This window comes from Canis lupus, chromosome 37 (assembly GCF_011100685.1).
Source record: "Canis lupus familiaris isolate Mischka breed German Shepherd chromosome 37, alternate assembly UU_Cfam_GSD_1.0, whole genome shotgun sequence".
Lineage (NCBI taxonomy): Eukaryota > Metazoa > Chordata > Mammalia > Carnivora > Canidae > Canis > Canis lupus.
This window is the reverse complement of record NC_049258.1, coordinates 21,869,278-21,893,926: the sequence shown is the minus strand read 5'-3', so window position 1 is coordinate 21,893,926 and position 24,649 is coordinate 21,869,278. Positions and strand designations below refer to the sequence as shown.

At 37.8% G+C, this 24,649-nt stretch overlaps 1 protein-coding gene across 1 annotated transcript in view; it reads left to right on the top strand.

Moving 5' to 3' along the window:
• Positions 1 to 24,649, top strand: part of BARD1 (BRCA1 associated RING domain 1) — a 78,691-nt gene that overhangs the window by 11,690 nt on the left and 42,352 nt on the right. Inside the window, exons 3-4 of the mRNA XM_038585905.1 lie at positions 4,004 to 4,152; positions 17,728 to 18,680. Coding sequence (XP_038441833.1) covers positions 4,004 to 4,152; positions 17,728 to 18,680 — 1,102 coding nt within the window. The remainder of the gene's footprint in view (positions 1 to 4,003; positions 4,153 to 17,727; positions 18,681 to 24,649) is intronic.

The window sequence follows — 24,649 nt, the reverse complement described above, 5'->3', positions numbered from 1 at the left end:
TGGTATGAACACCTGCAAGACGAGGTTTAAGCACATATGAAAATAATTTACTATGTGACTGCCGGGCTGGGATGTGTGGGAAGCAATTATGCTTGGGGTCCCGATTTTCTTTCTGGAAATATGGATCTGATATATGGGACCCACCAGCTGGATAGGAAGTAGTACCTGTTGCCTACCTGATAACTCCATATGGATGATAATGGGATTTCAGACTTGACGTGTGCAGAACATGCCTGTCGGCCACTCTTCCTTTTGCTGTGCCTGTCTCGGTGATCTTCACGGCAATAAAGGGTACTACCCATAGCAGTGTTGCTTAAGGCGAAAACCACAAGTAATACCCAATTGCTCTTTTTCTTCCTTATCACATCATGAAGTTCTGTTAGTTCCACCTCAAAATGTGCCTTGAATCTTGAATTTTCCCACTTTCTCTGTATTTATTACCATTGCCACTTTGGTCCAAGCCATCATCCTATTACCGTATCTCCTCCTAATAAGTTCAAAACTGAACCCCTTCCCATTTTATTCATTCTTATCAGCGATCTTTAAAAAAAGGTACATCACATCCCTATCATTAAATTCCTTAAATTCCTCTAGTGGCTTCTTTTACAGTTAGAATGAAATCTAGACTCTTCACTCTAAGGCCCAGAAGACCCTCCTGTACAGGACCCAATTCCTACCTGCCTCTACAGCCACGCTTCCTGCTTAGCTCACACTGTTCTACTCACCTTCTCCTTTTAGTTCATTAAACACACCAAACTCAACCAGTGCCCCAGGACTTTTGCACTTGCTATTTCTTCCATCTAGAATTTACTGCCACATTTTTGTAAGGCTGACTTTTCATTAGTTACATTTCAGCTCAGATGTCACCTCCTTCAAAAGGCCTCTTATGATCCCTTCACAAAATGATGCTACTTCCTGTCCTTACTTGATAGGAAGCAGATTTGTTTCAGCTGATGTACTCACTGTATATAATATGAGTGACAAATCTGCTGGAGCATAACAAACTCCCTGAAATTCTATGTAAAGCAAGTGTGTGTGTGTGTTTGTGTGTGTGTGTGTGTGTGTGTGTGTGTGTTTAGTGTGAGAGAGACCTATACTTTTAATTGGGTTCTAAAGCGGTCTGTGGGGATCCCTGGGTGGCGCAGCGGTTTAGCGCCTGCCTTTGGCCCAGGGCGCGATCCTGGAGACCCGGGATCGAATCCCACGTCGGGCTCCCGGTGCATGGAGCCTGCTTCTCCCTCTGCCTGTGTCTCTGCCTCTCTCTCTCTCTCTCTCTCTCTCTCTCTCTCTCTCTCTGTGACTATCATAAATCAATAAAAATTAAACAAAATTAAAAAAAAAATAAAGCGGTCTGTGGCTTAAAATGGTCAGTGAAAAATTAAGATAGGCATGGGAACTTCTTAAAAGAGAAAGTGGTCATCTGTAAATGACACGAACACAGGAAAGAATAGATTCAGTGCAGTTTTGGTTCATTTTGATTATGTGATGCCAAGAATTAGGGTTTTGCAGATTCGAAGCTGTGTAAAACTGTTGAGCAATGCTGTAAATATCATGCAGTTTTAAAAGATGGTTTGATATATGCCAATTTAGCTGCAGCTTAGAAGTGGGGTGGGGAGGGGGATGGTTGGAAGGGCACAGATTTTTATGTTATTGACAGTGTTGTGGTGGTTTCAAGGTAATTTCATGCCAATCCCTTATAAAAAGTAGGCCATGTATTCTCCTTAAGACAAAAGATCATTTAAAACATATGGCAGACATATGCAAACTTTTTGACTTTGGATCATTTTATACCCTTAAAAATTGAGGACCCCAAAGCAGTTTTGTGTGTGTGTGTGTGTGTGTGTGTATTTACCATGTAAAACAGTGTGTGTGTGTGTGTGTATTTACCATGTAAAACCGAGACATTTAAAACATACTATTCACTTAAAAATAACAATAATAAACTTATTACATGGTAACATAAAGAACACTTTTTTTAAGAAAAAAATAACCATTTTCTAAACCAAAGAAAAACTAGTGAGAAGAGTGAGACTGTTCTATTTATGCAAATCTCTTTTATGTTTTGCTGAATAGAAGACAGTAGGTTCTCATACCTGCTTACGTAATCAATCTGTTGTGATACATTGCTTTGATTGCAATATGTGAGGGAAGTCTTGTATTACACATGTGCATAGTTGGAAAAAGGAAGGATTTTTAAGTAGCCTGTTTAGATAATTATGGATATTCTTTTTTTGATACTACACTATTACTTGGCAAGTGCTAGTTTCTTTAGATTTGTTACAGTGTGGAATCTAGAAGGATAACAATGAACTTTTTGTATTCTGTTACATTAAATATCATTGGTTTATCCTGTGCTTTGAATGGGTCTTTTACCCAGCATGATTTTCTGACATGATGCTTAGGTCATTTGGAAAATATTGACTTACTATGTTACACAGATCTATTGAGAAATAACCTCTTTCCCCAGAATTCTATATTTATGTTTGTAAACTAATTTGAGAACAGTTATAAGATGAACATTATAGAATGTATAAAATAGACTGATCTGGGTATCTTATTAACCTAAGTGTCTTACCTAACTGGATTTCATTTTCTTCATCTGAAAATAAGGTAAGGATTCTTGATGAGTGGATTGTGACTCGTGTCACTGGTGTTCCTCAAATACTTAAGTATTACACAGTAATTGATAATTTAAATCCCCTGTGGAATCAGTTTCCTCTTTTTATATATTGGGGTTTTAAGTTAAGAGCTCTAACTACAAGCAAAGAAACTCTCAAGAAGTTCCTTTCTTTGCTACAGAAATTTAACACTTCATGATCTTGGGGTTGTGAGATTGAGCCCCATGTTGGGCTCTGTGCTGAGTGTGGGATCTGCTTAAGATTGTTTCTCTCAAGAAAAAAAAAAAAAAAGATTCTTTCTCTCCTCCTCCCTCTGCCCACTAGCCCCAAACCCCCAACTCACATGCACGCTCTCAAAAAAAAAAAAAAAAAAATTGACATTTGTTGAGTGCAGTGCGGTGATCTGGAAGGTCTTTCCTAGCTCTAGTGTGGTTTGCAGATTTGTTTTATAACATTTATTGAGTTACTTTGCATCAGAATCTAAGATGCAAAGAATAGAAATGCCACAGGCTTTTTCTGGAAGGAGCTCTCATTGTAAGAATCCTCTGTGCCTATAGAGGAGTGGGTCACATGGAAAGGAATGTGTTTGGGGGAGATTGATGTGGCTTTCATCACTGTTAGCATTACTGTTAGCTTAGTCTTGCTGGAGCTTCTCTGGTGAGGCTAAGGAAGGAGTGGATTTTTTAGGTTTCTTAACCCACAGATAAGCTTTGGAAGAGGAGTTGTGAGCCCTGCCCCCCCCCCCCTTTTTTTTTTTACAAGAGCTTCTATATATCTTCATCAGATTTGCTAAGGATTTGTAACCGCTAAAGTCAAGGAACCCACTGCCCCCAACTATGAGACTTTCACTCCCAGACAGATAACCTGAGGTAATTTGAATCTGCAGGTTATAAAAGTATCTGAAAGAACCAAGTATCTTTTCTCAGAAACTATGTTAAAGCCTTTAGACAATTGTCAGCAACAAAACAAAAAAATACCTTTCCTAGTCTCTGTAATAATTTTCTATGAAGCACAGTGCATACAAAAAATGTTGAGATGCTTGGCTGTTAAGCATTTACTACCAAATATATTTATTTATGTCCCTCTCTGTACTCTTACTGAAGCTATAGATTTATTTGCATGAAAAATTATGCAGACTCATGTCTGGCTAAAGTAGTCTCTTCATATCAAATTACCTAAGCAACTTTAGATTTAGATTTTATGTGTGTGTATTATACTCTTTCAGAAACATTATTTTAACAGATATTTTATGTTTACTCATTGCTTGTTAAAACAACCTTTATCATTTATTCTGTTCAAACTCTGTATGTTAGAATTAAGGTTCTGCTGAATGCATTGATATATATATATATATATATTTTTTTTTCTTTTAATCCTTTTTAAAGTAATTGTGTAAGTGACTGCATTGGAACTGGCTGTCCAGTGTGTTACACCCCAGCGTGGATACAAGATGTGAAGATAAATAGACAATTGGACAGCATGATCCAGCTTTGTAGTAAGCTTCGGAATTTGCTACATGATGATAAGCTTTCAGGTGAGAAAAAATATTACTGCCTCTCTTCATTAAATAACTGATGAATTCATATTGGTCACATAAAGTATGTAAACATCTCTCAGGAATTCTGATAACATATTTCAGATTTTTAAGAGTTATAGTGTTTGCAGTTACTTTGAGAAGTGACAGATAATTTAGAGATAACTTAGAGAAACCAAGGTCCAGAGAGGTTAAATGATCTTGCCTAGAGTCACATGTGTAGTTAGTACCAGAAACAGGAGAAATAAAGCCCATTTCTTCTGAATGTCAGTCCAGACACTTTTCACCACATACACTGCTTGCTTTTTACAGTTAATATAATTTCTGTATAATATATATGGAAAAAGTGATTTTGTCCTTAAATTCATTTAAATACACTTTTACAAGATAGAATACAACCTTCTGTGCATCACTTTTCCAGACTGAATTAATTAGATGAGCACATTTTGAAAGAGCAAAAATCTAATATTCATTTTCTTTTCTACTTAAACGGGGGTTAATGTTTTTCAGATTGTTCTTAGGCTCTGTATTAACTATATATCTTCCCATTGTGCTTTCTGCTGAGAACTAATTAGCTGGGGAAAGAAAGTAAAGGGTTTTTAATCTTCGTAATTAGATATTGGAATTATCTTTTTATTGACTAGATCATATCATTTTAGCTTATGTTTATAGGATAACCTTCTCTTGACTGGCAGGGTGCTGTGAATGATTGATAATATTCATATAAAATGGTTGAATTTCTTTTTTAAAGCTTTTGACCTTAGATTTCTGACACAATGTGTTATTGTCAGCTACCAAAGGTGAAGTTGATTAGACAAGATAAACAAGGCAGGGGATCCCGGGTGGCTCAGCGGTTTAGTGCCTGCCTTCGGCCCAGGGCCTGATCCTGGAGTCCTGGGATCGAGTCCCACGTCAGGTTCCTTGCTTCTCCCTCTGCCTGTGTCTGTCTGTCTCTCTGTCTCTCTCTGTCTCTCATGAATAAATAAATAAAATCTTAACAAAAAGAAAGAAACAAGACAAATACTTTGAGTCTTATTGACCAGGTCTATATTTTTTAAGAAGAATTTAAATCATAGTCTACCTATGAAAAGTTTAGATAAATAAAATGATCAGACTCTATTGATCATTTTATCAAACTCTATTCTTTTTTAGGATAAAATGTGCTGTAGTAATTAAGTTTTACTTATTTGCAGATGTAATTATACACAGATACAGATTTCAAAAAGTACTTCCCTTTTTGAAAAAATAATTCTGTGTTGTAAATGTTTTTAAGAGTGAGGAAAAGTTTCATGATTAGTCCATCTGTCTTTTTTTTTTTTCTTACTCAGAGGTAGGGCTGATAGTGTTTATTTTCTAATTAAAAAGATTAGTGTATGAGCTGCCTCCTCGCCGCCCCCCCCCCCGCCCCTACAGCTACTGCTGATTAAAGAGAGTCCATGTATCTTTGGCCATGTTCGGGGTGGAGGGGGAGGATTAAATTTTTAATATTTTTTATTTTTAAGTAATTTCTGCACCCAATGTGGGGCACAAACTTAAAATCCCAAGATCACGAGTCACATGTTCCACCAACTGAGCCAGCCAGGTGCCCCTAAACTCTTAAGTGTACAATATGAAAAATGTTCACGTCTGAATCAAAGTGGCTTTCATCAGATTCTTAAAGACATGTGGTCTGTTAGGATTATTGGCTGTGCCATTTGGGTGCTACTCTGAGAATTCCGTCAGGAGGTTGTGATTTGATTCTCCAGTCCCTCACAAATTCATATATCCAAGTCCAGTCTCCAGCTGTATGGTGATACATTAGCATACTCAGGCTGTGGTAATAAGCTGGATGGCTTAAGAAATACAAGTGTATTTTCTTCCAGTTTGGGAGTTTAGGAGTTTTAAATTGAGGTGTTGGTATGGTTGGTGCTTTCAAGGACTGTGAGGGAAAGATGTCTGTGAAGGAAGGGCCTCTCTGCTTGGTTTGTCTTTGTGTTCACGTGGTGTTCTCCCTGTCTGAGTGCTTATGTCAGATCCCCGCCCCCCCCCCCCCCTTTTAAAAGATTTTATTTATTCATGAGAGACCAAGAGTGGCAAAGACAGGCAGAGGGAGAAGCAGGCTCCCCGCAGGGAGCCTGATGTGGGACTCCTTCATCCCGGGTCTTCATCAGGATCTCGCCCTTGAGCCAAAGGCAGACCAGACACTCAACCACTGAGCCACCCACGTGTCCCAGATTTCCCCTTTTTATAAGGATGTAAGATGTATTGCATTACAGAGACCCACTCTACTCATTTTTACTAATTTTATTTATTTATTTATTTATTTATTTATTTATTTATTTATTTATTTTTTAAATTTTTATTTCTATACACACAGAGAGAGAGTCAGAGACATAGGCAGAGGGAGAAGCAGGCTCCATGCAGGGAGCCCGATGTGGGATTCCATCCTGGGTCTCCAGGATCGCGCCCTGGGCCAAAGGCAGGCGCCAAACCTCTGCGCCACCCAGGGATCCCTACTAATTATATTTATAATGACTTTTTACAAAAGTAAGGTCATCTCCTGAGGTACTGGGAGTAGGACTTGGATATATGAATTTGTGAGGGAAACAATTAAACCTGGGATGGGGGATCCCTGGGTGGCGCAGCGGTTTGGCGCCTGCCTTTGGCCCAGGGCGTGATCCTGGAGACCCGGGATCGAATCCCACATCGGGCTCCCGGTGCATGGAGCCTGCTTCTCCCTCTGCCTGTGTCTCTGCGCCTCTCTCTCTGTGTGACTATCATAAATAAATAAAAATTAAAAAAAAAAAACAAAAAAAAACCTGGGACAGGAACGTGACTATTTTTTTTTAATGTGACGTTTTTAATGTTGATAAAAAGGGAATAGGGTAACTCTTGATGGGTAGTGAACTATGGCATAATGGTGGTATTGGTATGGTTCTTTAGGGTGCTGAGAAGAATAAGCTAGCGTACTTCTGAAATTTTACTGTGGTTGATGGTGTTTGAGTCTTTAGTATGGTTTTCATATTTGTGGACTCTATGAAGTGCCTCCACATTTTATTATTACTAAAGATATTTAGGAAAATCATTGAGTTTAGAACAGTTTTTGTGTGGGGTCTGAGGCCTTTCAGAATCTCATCAAAAAGTAGATGTGGAGTTTGGGGAGAGAATTCTGGTGATTAATTTTTTGAAAGCCATTTTGTGTTCATTTTCCTTATTATAGTAAGTAATAACTACTTTTGTCCTGACCAGACTGAGCAGTGCTGGCTTCAACATTACTTATTTTAAGAGGAGTTGAAATTTCAGTTTGGATAACATACAATCAGAATATTAGGAGCAGGAAGGTCATCTTGAATTCCTTATTCTGTGGGTGAGGAAATTGAGGCCTTAGGTTATGCAAGGAGGTCATGCTGTAAGTTTTCTTGTTTACTGTTTTATCATTTAGCTCAGTGCTGTCAGGAGTATAGGTGTTCATTATATTTGTTGAATTGAATTGGAGACAAATTACGAGTGCTATTATTAATTCATATCCCAAAGACTTAAACAGTGTTAAAACAGATTCTTCGGTTTTGGTTTCAGCAATTCATTTTATAACGGATTATCATCCTCCTTTGCTTCCTTTATAGAAAATGATAAATCTCGAGTATAAGCGTATTGAAATAAAAATCTCTGTCCAGATCTATAAATTACATGGTGCTGAGCCTTTTCTACTTAGCAGTTGCATTGTCCTCACCTTTTCCTCCTGAGGTTTCCAAAATAAACTAGTCTCAGAGGGTATTTGAGTTTGAGGGTATTTCTCTTTCTTTATAGTGCATTAAATGTCTTATGTAGAATTTGTGTTTATGTAGCAAGTACTTCCAAAACTCATGCTGTATAAGATGTACTAGATGAACAGGTAGAGGGAGCAAACAGTTGGGGACAAATAATGGTTTATCTTCTTTATAATGAAGAAATTGGAAATGGATCTCATAAAATAAGGGTATTAAATTAAGTGATCCATAAGGTCTAGCTTGAAAATTATATGGCTCTGTTAAATGAGTGTTGAGGATGATGAATTAAGCAGGATGGTTGGATATCTCCTACATCTGTATTTTTTTTTAAACCCTGTAGTTCACGATTTATCTTTCAAATGGAACCTTGTTACTTTCATTTACTATAAAATATATAATTACCATAATTAAGGTGGGTAATTAGGAAGAACTTGTCAAATCATGGACATGGTATATGATATGCTGGAGATAAAGAAGCCTGATTTATAGTAATACTTTTTAAAATGAGCTTCTAAATACTCGAACAGATTTTCCTCGGTTCAGTGTACTTTAAAGAGAAAAGATGGTGTGTCACAAATTTTTCTGACAACCATTTATGGATTAATTTTACCTTATTCTTTATAACATAATCTGCTTTCTACTAATAGAGTTAAATTTAAGAGTTTGTCTTTTATATTGCTTCCCATCATATTAAATCAGACCTTGCAGGTGCTGGTCAGGCTCTGTGAAGCATTTGTTGGTGTTGGTGATGCCACAAAAAAAAAAAAAAAAAAAAAAAAAAAAGGCACTTTGATTATGCTTTCAGTGGATCACAATTTCCTTTTCTCTCCAGAAATGGCTTCCGGAGAGATAGATGCTTGTCTTTCTGGAGTGAATTACATAGTGTTTCATATATGTTATGACTTTTTTATAATAGATGAAGATGAACATTTGAATAGCTGTGTTGCTGTTGTTTTTTTTAAATGGAACTGAATACTTCTTAACTTCCAAAATAATCATTCTTTAGTGAAGGCGTTAATGTTGCACAGATGGTAGCAAAGTACTTTCCTTTGATTTTTAATAAGGGACTAGTTTGTCAAAGAGATTTCTCAACTTCTGTTGTGAAACCTCTAATAGAGAATAATTTGAAAGGCACACAATGTACATCATTATAATCCTTTGATGTAGATTAATGATAGCTAAATCACATTTTCTAATTGCCTCCTTTTTCTATAGTTTATTATTAAATTTTAAGAAAAAACTTGCCTAAGCTGCTCCTTACCAACGTGTGCATCTCTGTTCCTCGATATTTTGTGGTTTTCTCAGAAATATTTATATTCAGAGAATAGAATTTTTAAAAACGTCATCATTAAGAAATGTACTATGTAGAGGAAGGGACCAGTATTTTTCTTCATGAAATGAATATGACAATTTATCGTGCTTAGAAGCATTCACTCATAAAAATTGTTGTTGCTGTTAGTAATATGATTTACATTACAGCAGGGGTGGTGGTTTTGCTTTTTACAGTCTTAACTTAGATATGCTGTATAAAATCCAGGATTTACAATCACGTTTGCTATTGTGGTCCTTGCTTAGTTAGGACAAGATGTATAATTTCAAAAGCAAGTCATTTGTGATAAAATTTCAAGTCTGGAGGAAAGATCAACATGAAATCTTCCTGAGTGTATGTATTGTTACTGGATGATTATTAAATTATTGTGTACATATAAATTACATGCACATAGACTCTTTTCATTTACTTCTTTATAAATTAAGGGATAGGTACACCTGAGTATGAAATTGTCTTAAATCTTAGATGTAGATTTTTTTTTTGTCAGTTGAGTGTGTTGCTACTACTTACCAGCCTTAATTTTCCCTTAAGTGCCTAATTCCACATTTTGTAAATTTTGTAAGTATTAAGGACTTTAGCATTTGACTTATTTTTAATTGAAAGTGTCATCCCCTATCTTTAAAATAAATTTTAGCACATCAAATACAAGTTTTTACAGACTACCAGAGGATTAACCTTTCAGTCTTTGTAATCCTGAGTCTTAAAAAAGCAATCCTTGATAACATTTCATGTTGACCTTTCCTCTAGACTTGAGATTATATCACAAATGACTTGTTTTTTTGAAATCTGCCTATTACTGCAGAAAAGACCTTGTTAGAAATTAGACGTACAGTCTCTGTGTTGAGTGGATACCTCATTCTGATTGTTTTTATTTCCAAGATCCTGACCAAAATAACACTTTGTGGATCAACTGATATTCAGCTGGGATGTAAGAAGGGTGCCAGAGAGTCTGATGTTATTCAGATACACCCTCCTGCTTCCAGCTGGGTTTGTTGTCTTACTGTCTCCATAGTTGGGATGCTTCCATTTGCATGAGGAGGAAGGGATGGCTTCTTTGGAGTAGAATGGAGTTGGACTGAATTTCTTTGCTAGGCAGAGAGAGGGTCTGTGAAATTTCTACATGGTTAAATATGAATTATTTGTTTTTTATAATCCACTGTTTTTCATTTTTTCTTACCTGTTTAAAGTGCTATCTTGGCAGATCTATTTATAAAGGAGTTTTATACTCCAGAAATATGAGGTGAAAGGAATAGAAGAATCAATTTTGAACTTAAGAGATTTGAGAGATTTTTAGTTTACTAATCCTCTGGTGTATCAATAATTTTAAATGGATAAAATAATAGTGTTCTGTGTGAATAAAAATACCTAAAAGGAATTCAAAAATATTATTTAATAATTTCCTTTTCCCTTGCTTGTATTTTAAGACAGGAGAATGTTGAGAAGAAATGTATTCTCAGAAACAAGAAAAATGAAACTAAAATTATGTTTTCTCTAAGTATTAAAGCTTTTCAGGAATAGGCGCACTTGGCAATTTTGTATAACACCTTAGTAGCATCAGACATTTATTTCCTACACAGCAGATGTTACCGGTTCTTAGAAGTAAGATGCCATTGGTTTTCTTCTTAAAGTAACTTAGTTTTAGAACTAAGTTTGTTAAAACTTTGCTTTAGATTCTGTAATGTAAGAGAAGGCTTATGAAGAGTTCTCATCTTGAATGAAGAGTGACTTCTGAGGAGAAACACGTAATCAGAGAGCTTTCCTTTCTTCTTTTTAAAAATAGGACAAATAAAAAAAAAATAAAAATAGGACAAATCAAACATAGTCCAAGTACTCTGGTTGGTCTTAGGAGATTACGTCTCTGTTAATTTGGAGAATGAGTATCAGGCAGTACGAACTGATTTGTGAGGCACTGAAACCTGTCAGGTGGTGGTGATGATTTTCCATTTTCCCTGCCTTTCCTGGGTTCTTTTACCGGAAGCAGCCTCTCGGTAATCCTGTTCTCAGTGGAGAAGAGTGCTGCACTGGGCGACCTCCCTCCTTTGCCTTTCTTTTTAACTTTAATTCCTCGTCTTTACATGAGAGAATTGGATGTGTGGCTCTCAAGTTATCTTCTAGCCCTTAGATTCTAACCTCTTGTATAAATACTTGTGAAGATTTAAGGGCAGGTATCAAATAATTTATTTATCCGTATGTTTTTGAGCACCATTGAGGGTGCTCACCCCTGTGCCGGACTGACCTCGGTTGCCTTTACCTGTCTGCGTAGGATGAAAGGAAAGATTTTTGAGGGAATGCTTTTTAAGGAAAAACGAGTGGGCTTAAAGGCAAAAAACAAAATAAGACAACTTGAAGAGGGATCATGACAGAGTCGGAAAGTAGATCACTATATGTCTTACCCACTGAATAGTTCTTAAGCATCTGTTAATGAGCAAGATTGATAGGTCTAAAAAAATACATTATACATAGATAATATATAGTATATATATACTGTAGTACAGTGTATATATATATACTGTAATACTATAATATATATAATACCATAATACTATTTTCAATACTAGAATTATCTATCTATATATATATATAGTATGAAAAAAAACTCATTTGCCTGTGTGTTTTTCTCTATTTCACTCTGATACCAGATGTGTAGGTTTTCCACACATTAAGCCATTCTGTGACACTGGGTGGGCATCCTACAGTTTCTTTCACTCAATTCTTTCTGACACTGTCTGCCTGCAGATAACATCAGAGCCACAGGCTAAGAGCTTAGTCCTACAAGTCTGCCCCAACCAACTGGCCTTCAGAGCCTGACTGGCTATGAACATTAGAGGTTCCCATGACCTCCTTGGATTCTGTTAATTTGCTAAAGTGACTCACAGAACTCAGGAAAATGTTTTACTTACTAGATGACTGTTCATTATAAATGGATATAACTCACGAATAGCCAGAGAGAAGAGATTCACATAGGCCAAGGAGCGTGGGAAGAGGTGTGAAGCTTGTATGCCCTCTCTGGGTGTGCCACTCCCCCAAGACCTCCATGTGTTTACCAGTTTGGAAGCTCTCCAAACCCTTCCTTTTAGGTTATTCTTTTAAAGGCTTCATTACATCGACACAACTAAGTCTTTGGCCATTGGGGATTGATGCAATGTGTATCTCCCCTCTTGAAGTTTAGGGGTGAGACTGTGAGTTCTAACTCTAATCTTGATTGGTTCCCCTGGCAACCAGCCCCCATTCTTAGAGGGACTCCAAAGTCACCGCATTAACATGTTCAGGTGTGGTTGAGAGAAGTGATGAATAACAGGAGATGTCCATTTCCTCTTTATAACTCTGGAACTGTTTTTGGAACTGGAAACATGACTAAATATTTATAACAAAAGATGCCCCTATGCCTTTTTTTTTTTTTTTTTTTTAGTTTTCTCATTTAGATCAATTTTTTAAAAATCTAAATCACAAGGGTTTTTGAACTTATGTACTAGGAACAACAGATGAAGACCATATATGTTTTCTTAAATTACAGTATTGCATAAAGTGTGTACTTGGTGAAAAGTTGTCGTTTTATTTAGTAAAGTCAGGTATGAGTTCAAATGCCAGGTCTTTCAGCAACTAGGCTTATAACCTTAAATTTGGTTCTCTGTTTGTTTAATTTGTATAAGAAATATAAGAAAGCATTCTTTTCTACAACCAATTAAGCTATATAAAATTGTATAAAGCGTGAAAGTCCTCCTCTATCCTTTCTCTCAGCTGAAAAGTAGAAAATCCCTTTCTTTTACAGAGGCACTGTTTTCTACTTTATCTTTTGTGAATTTTTGAAAATATTTGGATGTAAATGCAATAGAACTTTTAGGACATAAATGGGATTGTGCTACACTTACAAGTGACTTGAAGATCTTTGCATGTCCATTGATGTATGTAGTGACCACATAAGATTTTGTAGTCCAAATCTTTCAAAGTTGGCTGATCGCTGAACACTGATTTTCTTTTTTCCTTAATTTATGCTATTGCAAATACTGCTGCAGTTAACATTCTTATACATTAATGTTTGCAGGTACCTGCATGGATTTTTCTATATTTGGTAAGAAAGATGACTAGAGGTGAAATTGCTTTGTGAGAGGGTGTATACATTTAAAATTTGCAAATATTTTACCATATTGCCTTTGAAATTCTGGATTTGATAGGCTTATGTTGTATTTAGCAGTTTTGCATCTTTGAGCATAACTGGCAAAGGCCTCATCATGGATTCCCCCACACACAGTGGGTTGCAATATAGGAAATGAACCCTAAGCTTGGGGAATAGACTTTTCATAGTAAGCAGAAATAGGCCTGCTTTTTTTTTTCCCCACAAGGAGACCCTACCACATCCCTCAGAGACGATTGCCGTGAACCCAGTCCTCAGAAATGGTCTGGGTAGAGAGCAGCCAGGGCCTTGCCTTCCTGCAGGATACGGAGGATCCCTGGCAGCTTGTGTCCTCCCACATCCGTGTTTCTAGGTGCCTTCAGTGGTGTAAGCCACAAACATGTGAATCATCCTTGTTGCTGCCTTCTTGTATTCAGTTCACCAAATTCTGTAAATTTTATCTCCTAAATACTTTTCAAAGAGTTCTCTTTTTATTTTTTCCCCTTTCACCACCTCCCCAGTCTGTTACCTTCTACTTGTACTTCTACTTTGACCTCATAAGCATTGCCTTCTTCGAATCTGTTTTCTCTCCAGTTAGGACTGATTTTATAAAACACAGATGTAGGCCTGCCTTCTGACTTTTATAAAACATTTTATTGGTTTGAGGAACAACACCAAGGAGACCCAGTGGCTGGAAGAGAGTAAGGAGAGAACAGGAGAGGAGATGAGGAAGGTAATGGAAGATCAGGCTGTTCCTCACCTGTTAGATGGCTTATGAAGATTCAGAGTCAGAATGGAAGTCTGAAGGGTGTTAGTGATATAGTTTGACCAATTATAAAAGGATCACTGACTGCTGTGTTGAGAATACATACATACACTCATGGGGGAGGAAGCAAGTACATAATCAGGGAGATGATTTAGGAGGTTATTATTATAATCTAGTGCAAAATGGTGTTTTATACCATACTGGCAGGAATGGAGGCAGTAGGAAGTGGTCAGATTTTATATGTATTTTGCAGGAATTATAGAACTTGTATTTTGCATATAGGATACGAAAGAGATAGAGGCAGGTTTGATTCTAAAGTGTTTGTTCTGAGCTACTGGATTGATGATGTTTCATTTACTGAGATGGGGGCAACTGTAGGAGGAACAGGTTTGGGAGGATTTGGATCAGGAGTTCAGTTTTAGTCATGTTCAATGTGAGATACTTATTATAAGTAGACTTGCTTATAAGAGCTGTTTAGTAGGCAGTCAAACATTAGTCTGGAGTTCATGGAAGAGGTCTGGGCTGTACATACACGTTTGAGGTTGCTAGTGGATGGAAAGATAGGTAGGTAGGTAGATAGATATAAGGTTACCAAGGGACTGATTGCAGATGAAGAAGCCCCAAGCCCTCCCACTTCAGAGATTGATGGAATGAGGAATACCAGCAGTTAAACTTGAAGCTGAGCTCAAGAGTGCTCTGCTCCATAGAATACTTCTGCGTCCCTGTCTGCTTAATTTTCTGCTCCTTCTCCAAGCTCCAGCCATCGTGGCTTTCAATCCATTGAATGTGCTAAACTCATTTCCAGTGTAGGAACTTGGCACCTGCTCTTCCTTCTTGGGCTCCACTTTCCTACATACTTACGTGGCTGCTTCCATTTTGTCATTTGTCACGAGGTCTCAAATCAAAAGTGAACTTCCCAGGGAGACCTTCCTTAATGACCTTAGCTAACGAAGCAAGATGTTTGTACCAGAGTACTCACCCACAGACTGTGGCACCTGATCTACTTAGTGACAGTGATTCTTTTCTTTTTTAAACTCTACTGAATCTTCGTCTTTAAAATCTGACTATTAATAAAAAGTTAAGAAAATTCTTATAGTATACACATTATAATTATATAGCTTGATGACTTTTCACAAATGAACTCACCCAGAAGAATAGAAGTATTCTATTCTAGAAGCTCCACTTGTTGCCCCTTTTCAGTCACTAACTCTGTTCTCCAGAATTACTGGATAATCACTATTTTGACTTAACACATCAGATTAGTTTTGGCTGTTACTATGTATTCTTTTGTGTCTGACTTCTGTAGTTCATTCACTTGCATTAGTTTCTGTCGTACGTAGCTTGAGGTTATATTACGTGGCACCTAAAGAGTTCTGACTATGATCTTTAATCCCTACATTCATTTTGTCTGAAGTAAATTGAAGTCAGGTAGTATGAGTCCTCCAATTTTGTTCTTCAGTGTTGATTTGGCCATTCTAGGCCTTTTGCCTTTCTATATTAGTTCCTTTGCTTTCTCATGTAAATTTTAGGATCCACTTGTCTATCTTTACAAAAAAGCCTGGAATTTTCATTGGATTATATTATAGTCTGTAGACCTACTGGGAAGAATTGACATCTTAACAGTTTTTGAGTCTTCCTATTCATGAACGTGGTATGTTTTTCCATTTGTACGGATTTCTTTCATAAGTATTTTATAATTTTCAGATCTTGTACATACTTCGCTAGATTTACCTTAAGTATTTTTTATACTATTAGAATTTACCAAATTTTAAAAAACTTCTTTGTACATTTGTTCATTGTTATTACATAGAAGTATAGTTGGAGGGATCCCTGGGTGGCGCAGCGGTTTGGCGTCTGCCTTTGGCCCAGGGCGCGATCCTGGAGACCCGGGATCGAATCCCACGTCGGGCTCCCGGTGCATGGAGCCTGCTTCTCCCTCTGCCTGTGTCTCTGCCTCCCTCTCTCTCTCTCTGTGTGTGACTATCATAAATAAATTTAAAAAAAAATTAAAAAAAAAAAAAGAAATATAGTTGGAGTTGACTTGGTATGTTGACCTCGTTTTCTACGGTCTTGGTAAGTTAAAGTTGTTAGTTTCATCAATTTAAAAAAAAAAACATTCTTTGGCATATTCTATATAGTGATTTAAGTCAATTGTAAATAGATACAGTTTTATATCTTCTTGTATAATCTGTGTGCCTTTTATATCTTACCTTGCTGTGCTATCTAAACCTTTCAGTATGATGCTGAATCAGAGTGGTGAGAACAGACATTTTTGCCTTGTCCCTAATAGGAGGAATAAAATGGCAGTTGGAGTCTTTCACCATTAAGGAGGATATTAGCTGTGTGTATTTTTGTAGATGACTTCATCAGGTTGGAGAAGTTACTTTCTATCCCTAATTTGCTGATTCCTTTTTAAAATCATAAATGGAGGGGATCCCTGGGTGGCTCAGTGGTTTGGTGCCTGCCTTGGGCTCAGGGCCTGATGCTGGAGACCCGGGATCGAGTCCCACATCGGGCCCCCTGCGTGAAGCCTGCTTCTCCCTCTGCCTGGGTCTCTGCCTCTCTCTCTCTCTCTCTCTCTCTCTCTCTCTCTCTCCCCCCCCCCGTGTGTCTCTCATGAATAAATAAATAAAATCTTAAAAAAATTAAAAATCATAAATGGATATTGGATTTTGTCATTTTGCTTCCTGTGTCTGTTGACAAAATCATATGGTTTTCCTTCAATTTGGCCATGCAGTGAATTGTTGAGGTGAATTTTTTTTTTAAAGATTTATTTATTCATGAGAGAGAGAAAGAGAGGGGCAGAGACCCAGGCAGAGGGAGAAGCAGGCTCCATGCAGGGAGCCCGATGTGGGACTCGCTCGATCCTGGGACTCCAGGATCACGCCCTGGGCCAAAGGCAGGTGCTAAACCGCTGAGCTACCTAGGGATCCCCTAATTTTTTTTTTTTTTAAGATTTTATTTATCCATTCATAAGAGACACAGACAGAAAGAGAGGTAAAGACACTGGCAGAGGGAGAAGCAGGCTCCATGCAGGGAGCCCAACGTGGGACTCGATCCTGGGTCTCCAGGATCACACCCTGGGCTGAAGGCGGCGCTAAACCGCTGAGCCACCCAGGCTGCCCCAGGGATCCCCTAATTATTGATTATTGTAGTGTATTGATTGTTTTTCAGAAATCTTTTTTAAAAATTAGGCATTGTGTAACAAGTCTTACTTTTTTGACTACTGCTTATTAAATCCCATATTTGCCTGTCTGTCTATCCATTGATTGGTCGATCTAATATATCTTTCTCCATGGCTCTTATTATTGTCAGGATGCTCTGTGTTCTACTTATTTATTTGAATATTCTGTCCATCTCCAGTGGAAATTAAGTTCCATTTTTTGTTCTCTGTTGTATCTCCAGTCTGTAGAATGTTGTCTGGAATTAAAGTAGGATTCTATAAGTATTTGTTCAGTAAGTAAATATCTGCTCTCAAGGAGATCATAGTCCAGAAGAGGAAAAAGAGGTACAGAAATGAAATGTGATACAACTTAGGAGAACTACAAGCACAATTCTTTGAGAGCTCAAGATGGGGGAGATTAAGTTCATGTAACAGATTTCTTTTCCTTTTTTCTGTCAGATTTGAAAGAAGACACATCTAGGGAAAATTTATTTAATGATGCAGAAAATAAGAAGAATTCAATAAAAATGTGGTTCAGTCCTCGAAGTAAGAAGGTCAGATATGTTGTGAGTAAAGTTTCAGTGCAAACCCACCCTCAAGTCATAAGTGATGAGAACGCTCGGCAGGCTTCAATGTACGAATTTGTTTCTACAAGTCCTCCAACAAGTGTTTCAGAGAGGGCTAAAAAGGCTCGTACAAGATCTAGAAAAAAACAAAAAAAGAAAACTTTAACCGAAATCAACCAAAAATGGAATTTAGAAGCAGAAAAAGAAGATGATGAACTTGACTCCAAAGAGGAATTTAAGGAGAAGCTGGTGTCTTTCTGTAGCCAGCCATCTGTTAACCCTAGTCCTCAGGCAAATGGTGAAATAGACTTACTTGCAAGTGGCTCTGTAACAGAATCACAGTGTTTTAGCAGCTTAGCTGAAGTCTCTTTACCATTAGCTGAGCAAATAGAGTCTCCAGAATTGGAGAGCAGGAATGAAGAATTGACTCCCCAGAAGAATCTCTGTGAGAATCCTCTTCCACCTAAGCAGTCCTTGCCATCAGGTCACAGTGGGCGGCGTGGGCGGCGCAGCAGCCGGTCCAGTCCCATTTCTAAGAGATGCAGAAGCAGCATTCCTGGCACCAGTAGCCAGCACATAGTGCTTTCAGAAAGCAAGCCATTGCCTGGCTGCTCTTCACCACCTTCAAGCAAACTTAAAATTGGTGACACATTAAGGAGGAAAAACAGTAATCTATCAGTTGAGTCCATGACCCTTTCACCAGGTACACCGCCTTCTGCCCTGAATAGCCCACGTTACAGACGGATGATGTCTAGCCCCTCAGCAACAAAGCTGTCACCCAATAGCCTTACGGCTGTGAAGAGAAATCATAGAGGAGAGACTCTGCTCCATATTGCTTCAATTAAGGTAGGATGCTTACTCTGAAACACAATTTTGGAATGAGACCAACTATATATAAAACAGTTTCTGTGGGGCTTATGAACAATGACATAAGATGGCTGGGATAATTAGCATACCCCATGTCATAGTTCCTGTGAACTAGAGAAGAAAATTCATAGGGACTGCCTCCCCACCTCAGTTAGAGCCGTGGCCTCTGGGCCCGAGGAGCATGATCTTGCAGGAGAAAACCAATATTTCAACATTCCAGCTTCTACTTTGCCAGGGGCTTTAGTTTGTTCCATGAGAGTTTTGTTCAGTTTTTACCACTTTCTCATGCTTTATGGATACAGACAATTGCCAGGTTACTGCAGGCAGTATGTCTTTACCTGCCCAAAGAGCTAGGGACAGTGTGGGAGGGGACAGGCTTCTGTATATTGGTCACTTGTAGTGGGCACTGCCAGAATTTGCAGGGTTGAAAGATGTGGTCTGTACATCTTTCCAATGATGTGGAAATGTGATTATCAGAAATGGCTCCCATGACAGACCATGAAGGAGCTTGTCTGTATCCTAAGGCCAGCCATTTCTTTTACTAGCTGTGATTAAAGTTACCTCTTTGTTTACTGCTCAACACTGGGGGTGTGGCAGTGTAAGTTTTTTGGAACCTAGCCTATTTGTCAAGCATGAGTTGTACTTGCAAGGGTTAATCTTTGCAATTGACTCAAGAACTGCACATATAGGGAGCACTTAGCGTCACAGCTTTAAAGACTCTGATTTCATGTGAGTGTTATCAAAATAAAATCTAGGCATGCTTAGGATGAAATTAGGATAGCTCTTATGGTCTTTTACGTGAATGGAGAACTTTGGGAGATCTGGGAGCCATTGGAGGCCCTCAGATGGAGGCCCTCAGACACAGGGCTTGGTGAGCAACATGAAATACTTGGGAAGAACAGGGAGTAGACATTGAGTCCAGGCATTCCTGTATTTTTGTATGGAGAAAGGGAAAAGCACAAAAATGAGTTTCCCCAACTGTTAGGGTTTTATTTTTATTTTGTTGTTTTGTCTTCCACTAAATGATGAATGTAGAATACTCTATATCTGATTTCAGGGAGGAGGGAAACTGCAACATGATGACATGCTAGTTTCTACATACACATCCTTTGAACAACTTGAATGTTCAGCGTTTGTCCTGGTTATATTTTAGTTTATTTTTTGCAAAGCATTGGTTTAAAAAAAGCAGACTATATTTTTTTGTCCTATTTGTTTTTTTTATTTTTTGTCCTATTTGTTTTTTTTTTTTTTAAATTTTTATTTATTTATGATAGTCACACAGAGAGAAAGAGAGAGAGGCAGAGACACAGGCAGAGGGAGAAGCAGGCTCCACGCACCAGGAGCCCGATGTGGGATTCGATCCCGGGTCTCCAGGATCACGCCCTGGGCCAAAGGCAGGCGCCAGACCGCTGCGCCACCCAGGGATCCCTGTCCTATTTGTTATATTTTTAATATACATGCACATAATCTAACTTTATAATGTTATAAATGTTTCATTAAACTTAAGTAGCTAGCATAATAATAATTTTTTTGTTTGTTTTTCTGACTAATACATGGGAACGAGGACCACTGTAGTTTCTACACTTTCCTTTCTGGTAATTACTTTCAGACCACCAGGCAAGCCTTTGTTTACATTGGTAGAGAATTTTTCTTTTAACCATAATAATAATTTATCTTTACTAATAAAGATTCTAAGAGCTAGGCCATGGTTTGACAAACTTTTATTTTTTTTTTTTGACAAACTTTTAAAGGAGCAAATATTTTCAGCTTCGCAGGCCATATTGTCTCTACAACTATTCATGTCTGCTTGTAGCTCAAAAGCAGCCATTGACAGTTATGTAAATCAATAAAATTTGACATATCACATCATGCACCTGGCCTGTGGGCCATCGTTTGCCAACCCTTGACCTCGTCAGTGGGGGAAAAAAGACACAATCTTAAGACCAGGAAAACAGTATACTCCCCTGTGAATTTTCTCCATTGAAAATTGCTTCATACAAGTTTTGTCAGATTGTTAGTTTACCTAGGAAGAGTCTTGTCAGTATTAAAGCCCATTTGACTCTCTTCAACTTACTCAATACTGTTATTGACTCTCTTCAACTTACTCAATACTGTTATTGTCATTAGTTGGCAGATTCTGATACATAGTACATTTAAGAAAAGCTAATTGATTTCTGTAGTTCTTTTAAATCACTATTTAACAAAAATGCACTCTTTTAAAAATTTGTTATGAGTTGAATGTAAACCCTTCACCCAGGTTGATTTTAGTAGAACTAATACTTGAGAAAACAAAAACAGTAGATTTATCAGGAGATCTATCTTTTTATGAATAGTATTCGTTTTGTTTTCTGCCCTAATATTCTCATTTGCGGTCAACAGTGAATAATCTGTGTGTACTAGAAAACCAAATATTGTGATTCTGCTATCTTAATTTATGTTTTGTGCCCACCCAGTTTAGAAAAAGATTTGAGGTGGCTCTGAAGTTAAAATACTAAAAATGGAACAGGGAGCAGGGAAAGAGAGAGAAAGAGTTGCTGTGGCTGAATGGAATGTAGATCTGATGACCAGTCAGGCAGCCCCACCAAATAAGGGGAAGTACCAGGTTTTCTGTCATCAAAGGTAGATTTTTGTTGTGCTTGTTTTTCCCCGAAGTGACTTGGTAGACTTGCCATTTCCATTGTCCAATCGGCTTTTGAGAGTGCATGGTTGCACCATACATGCTTGGTGTGTGGGCTCTGAGGGTAGAGATTCCACCCCCACCCAGCAGTTACATTGGGCTACTTCTCTTCAGCTTCTCTTACTGCAGTTACAGCTTTACAGAATGATCTCCGATCTTGGTAATGGTATTAACAAAATTCTTTAATATATTGCTGCACACCTAGCCCATGGTGTCTTTCTTGGCCATAACCTTTCCATAGCTACTATCCAGGTGGAAGTTCCTTACCTTTTCTTGCCCTGACCCTATGTGTTTCCTTTTGCTGGCACCATAAATGTAGTGACTTAAGACAAATTATTATTACTATTATTTTTTACAGTTCTATAGGTTAGAAGGCCAGTATGGGTCTCACTGAACTAAAATCAGTTTGTCAGCTGTGTTACAGCTCTTAGGCTCTAAGAGATAACCCGTTTCCTTGCTTATCTGGGATGTTGCACAGAACTGGATAGTTCCTTGTGGTTGGAGGACTGAGATCCTGTTTTCTGGCTGACCTTCCACTGAGGGCCATTTTCATATTTGTTTTTTTAAAGATTTTATTTTTAAGTAATCTCTACACCCAGCATGGGCCCAGACTCACAACCCTGAGATCAAGAGTTGGATGCTCCACTGACTGTGCCAGCCAGCCAGGCGCTCCCATTCTCATGTTCTTTAGTTGATGGCCCCTTTCCTCTGTCTTTAAACTTGCAGCAGCAGATGCTTTTAAAGACTCCCATGATTAGACTGGGGCCACCTGGTCAATGCAGGATAATCTCCCCATCGAAGCTCAGTACCCTAAAGTGTAGTAGAAACCATAGCACATTACAAAATCCCTTTTGTCATATAAGGCATAACATAGTCACAAGTTCTGGGGATTAGGGCACAGACATTTTGGGGGACAGGGTGAGTATTCTAACAACCACTGAGGTAGCTTCCTAAGTTCTCACCCTGCTTTTCTACACACTTCCTGCAATCAGTTCTCTACATGGCAGCCAGAATAATCTGACCTAAGTTAGAATTTGTCATTCTCTGCTCCCCTACCAGTAACTTCCTGGCCCACTTAAAGTAAAAGCCATAGTGCTTCTCATGGTCTACACAGCCTGATGTGATCCTTTCCCTTGAGGCTTCTGCTCAGATGCCACTTCTTCAGAGGGACTTCCTAGCTTACCTGAACTAGCAGCCCTGCTTGTTTTGTTTTTCTTCCTTTATTTCCTGACATTATGAGTGTAGATCTCTTGGTTTCTTGCCTCTCTTTAGAATGAGAGCAAGAATTCTGTTTGTTCACTGTCATGTCTTCAGGATGTAGAACATTGCCTGGAACATAACAGATGAATTTGATGAATAAATGAGCAAATTTTCTACTCGGTCATGAGCTGAACCCCATTCTCCTGTCACACTGAGATTTAATATTATGACTTATTCAGGTACGTTCATTAATGCTGCCAATACTTTTCATGTGTTCTTTTTTCTGACTCTGAAATTCCTTCCTCTCCATGCTTCTGTCTTCCTTCCTAGCTCTTTGTACCTAACCTTTAGAATCCAGTTTACATCCTACCTTCTTAGTAAATCTTTCTCAGAATTCCCAGAGATAGTTTCTTCTCTATGATGACATTATTTTGTTTGCATTTATATTCATTTAGATTTTTATTACATGTCTCAGTTAGATATTGTGGTTATCCAGATTTTTCATTTAAAATTTAATTTTGAAATTTGAGTAATAACTGCATGTTTCAAAAATAAGAATAATAGTATTTATCGTAGAAAACCTCACTCCCATTTCTGCCCCTTGCTACCCTATTACTGACAAGCCCTTTTTGCTAACCACCTTCCTTACTTGTGTGTCCCTTGTGAATTTCTTTATGTATTTATAAGCAAATGCTTTTATATTGGCACACAGCTTTCTGTATATTTTCATAGTGGTATTGCTTTCCATGAATTTTCATGATTTAACTAGTCCCTTACTGGTGGATGCCTTTTTGTTTCTATTCTTTTGCTTTTATAAACAGTCCTATAGTAAGCAATCTTTGTTTCATATCTGAGCAGGTGTATCTTGAGGATAAATTCCTAGAAGTGGACTTCTGGGTTAATGTAAAGCATCTGTTACCTTATTTATCTTGATAACCTCCATACTTGACAATAGAAGGGTCGTATTAAATATCCACACTACCTAAATTCAGGCTGCCTGAATGTAAACAGCTACTGTATCACTGGCAGATATTGTTTGTATTCTCAGTTCTCAAATCCTTTTTTCCCTCAGGATCATGGATTTACAGATGAGCCATCTAGGTTTTGAACATTAAGCACTTTTTGAATGCAAACCCTACACAGGATTATTCTTGAATTCCTTACTTACACTTTCGTTTTATTACACTGTGGAATTTCAAGCAGAATATTCATTAATATGATGTCTTGGATGTTGTGCATATTCTCATTTAACCAGAACAAAAGTTGAGATCCAGTTGGTTCTCTTTATTGCCCATGTTTCTATTTGTATTTGGATGTGAAGGTCACCTATGGTTAAAATGCTAGTGAGAATGTTATGTTATAAATGTGAAATTTTATGAGAAAGTGTTATACCTAATTAAAAACTAAGATAAATACTCACTATTCTTCTGATGTAATTTTTAAAAATTTAGTTTAGTTTGATACTTATTTAGACAGAAAATTTTGATTTGTTACTTATTATGTTACCTTTGCTTGAAGATTCGTAGTTGCTGGAATAAACGTCCTCAAATTTGTAGCACAGATTCTTAAAATGGTAATGATTACTCGTAATTCATGCCACAGCATTGAACATATGAAATAGAAGAAAGACCTCAGCTTGGCATGTCATGAGACGCATTTGATGCAGACATAATGAATCGTATTTTGAAGACAACTTACAAAGCATGATGTACTTAACGTAACAAAGGTGATGGGAATCTCCTGGGTGGAGAGAAAACATCCCTTGTGAGGAGTCTCCTTTAGGGTTTGACTTTGTAATTCATTATATTTTAAGGTGGTCATGTGTGTAAAGTTATTGTTACTACATGTCCTTCATAGTAGCTTCCTGAGAAAGTAGTGGACGATTCAGAAGCAAACTAGCATCTATGATATCTTCAAGATTTTAATTTCTAGAACATCTCTTGGACTCAGTATCCATTTTTCCCTCTGTCACCCACCACTTTTATAATACTGAACCTCCTTAATACCAGAATCATCTGTGAAACTATTTTATTCAGTCAAGTCTGAGAAGCCAGGGAAGTGTTTAATCTAT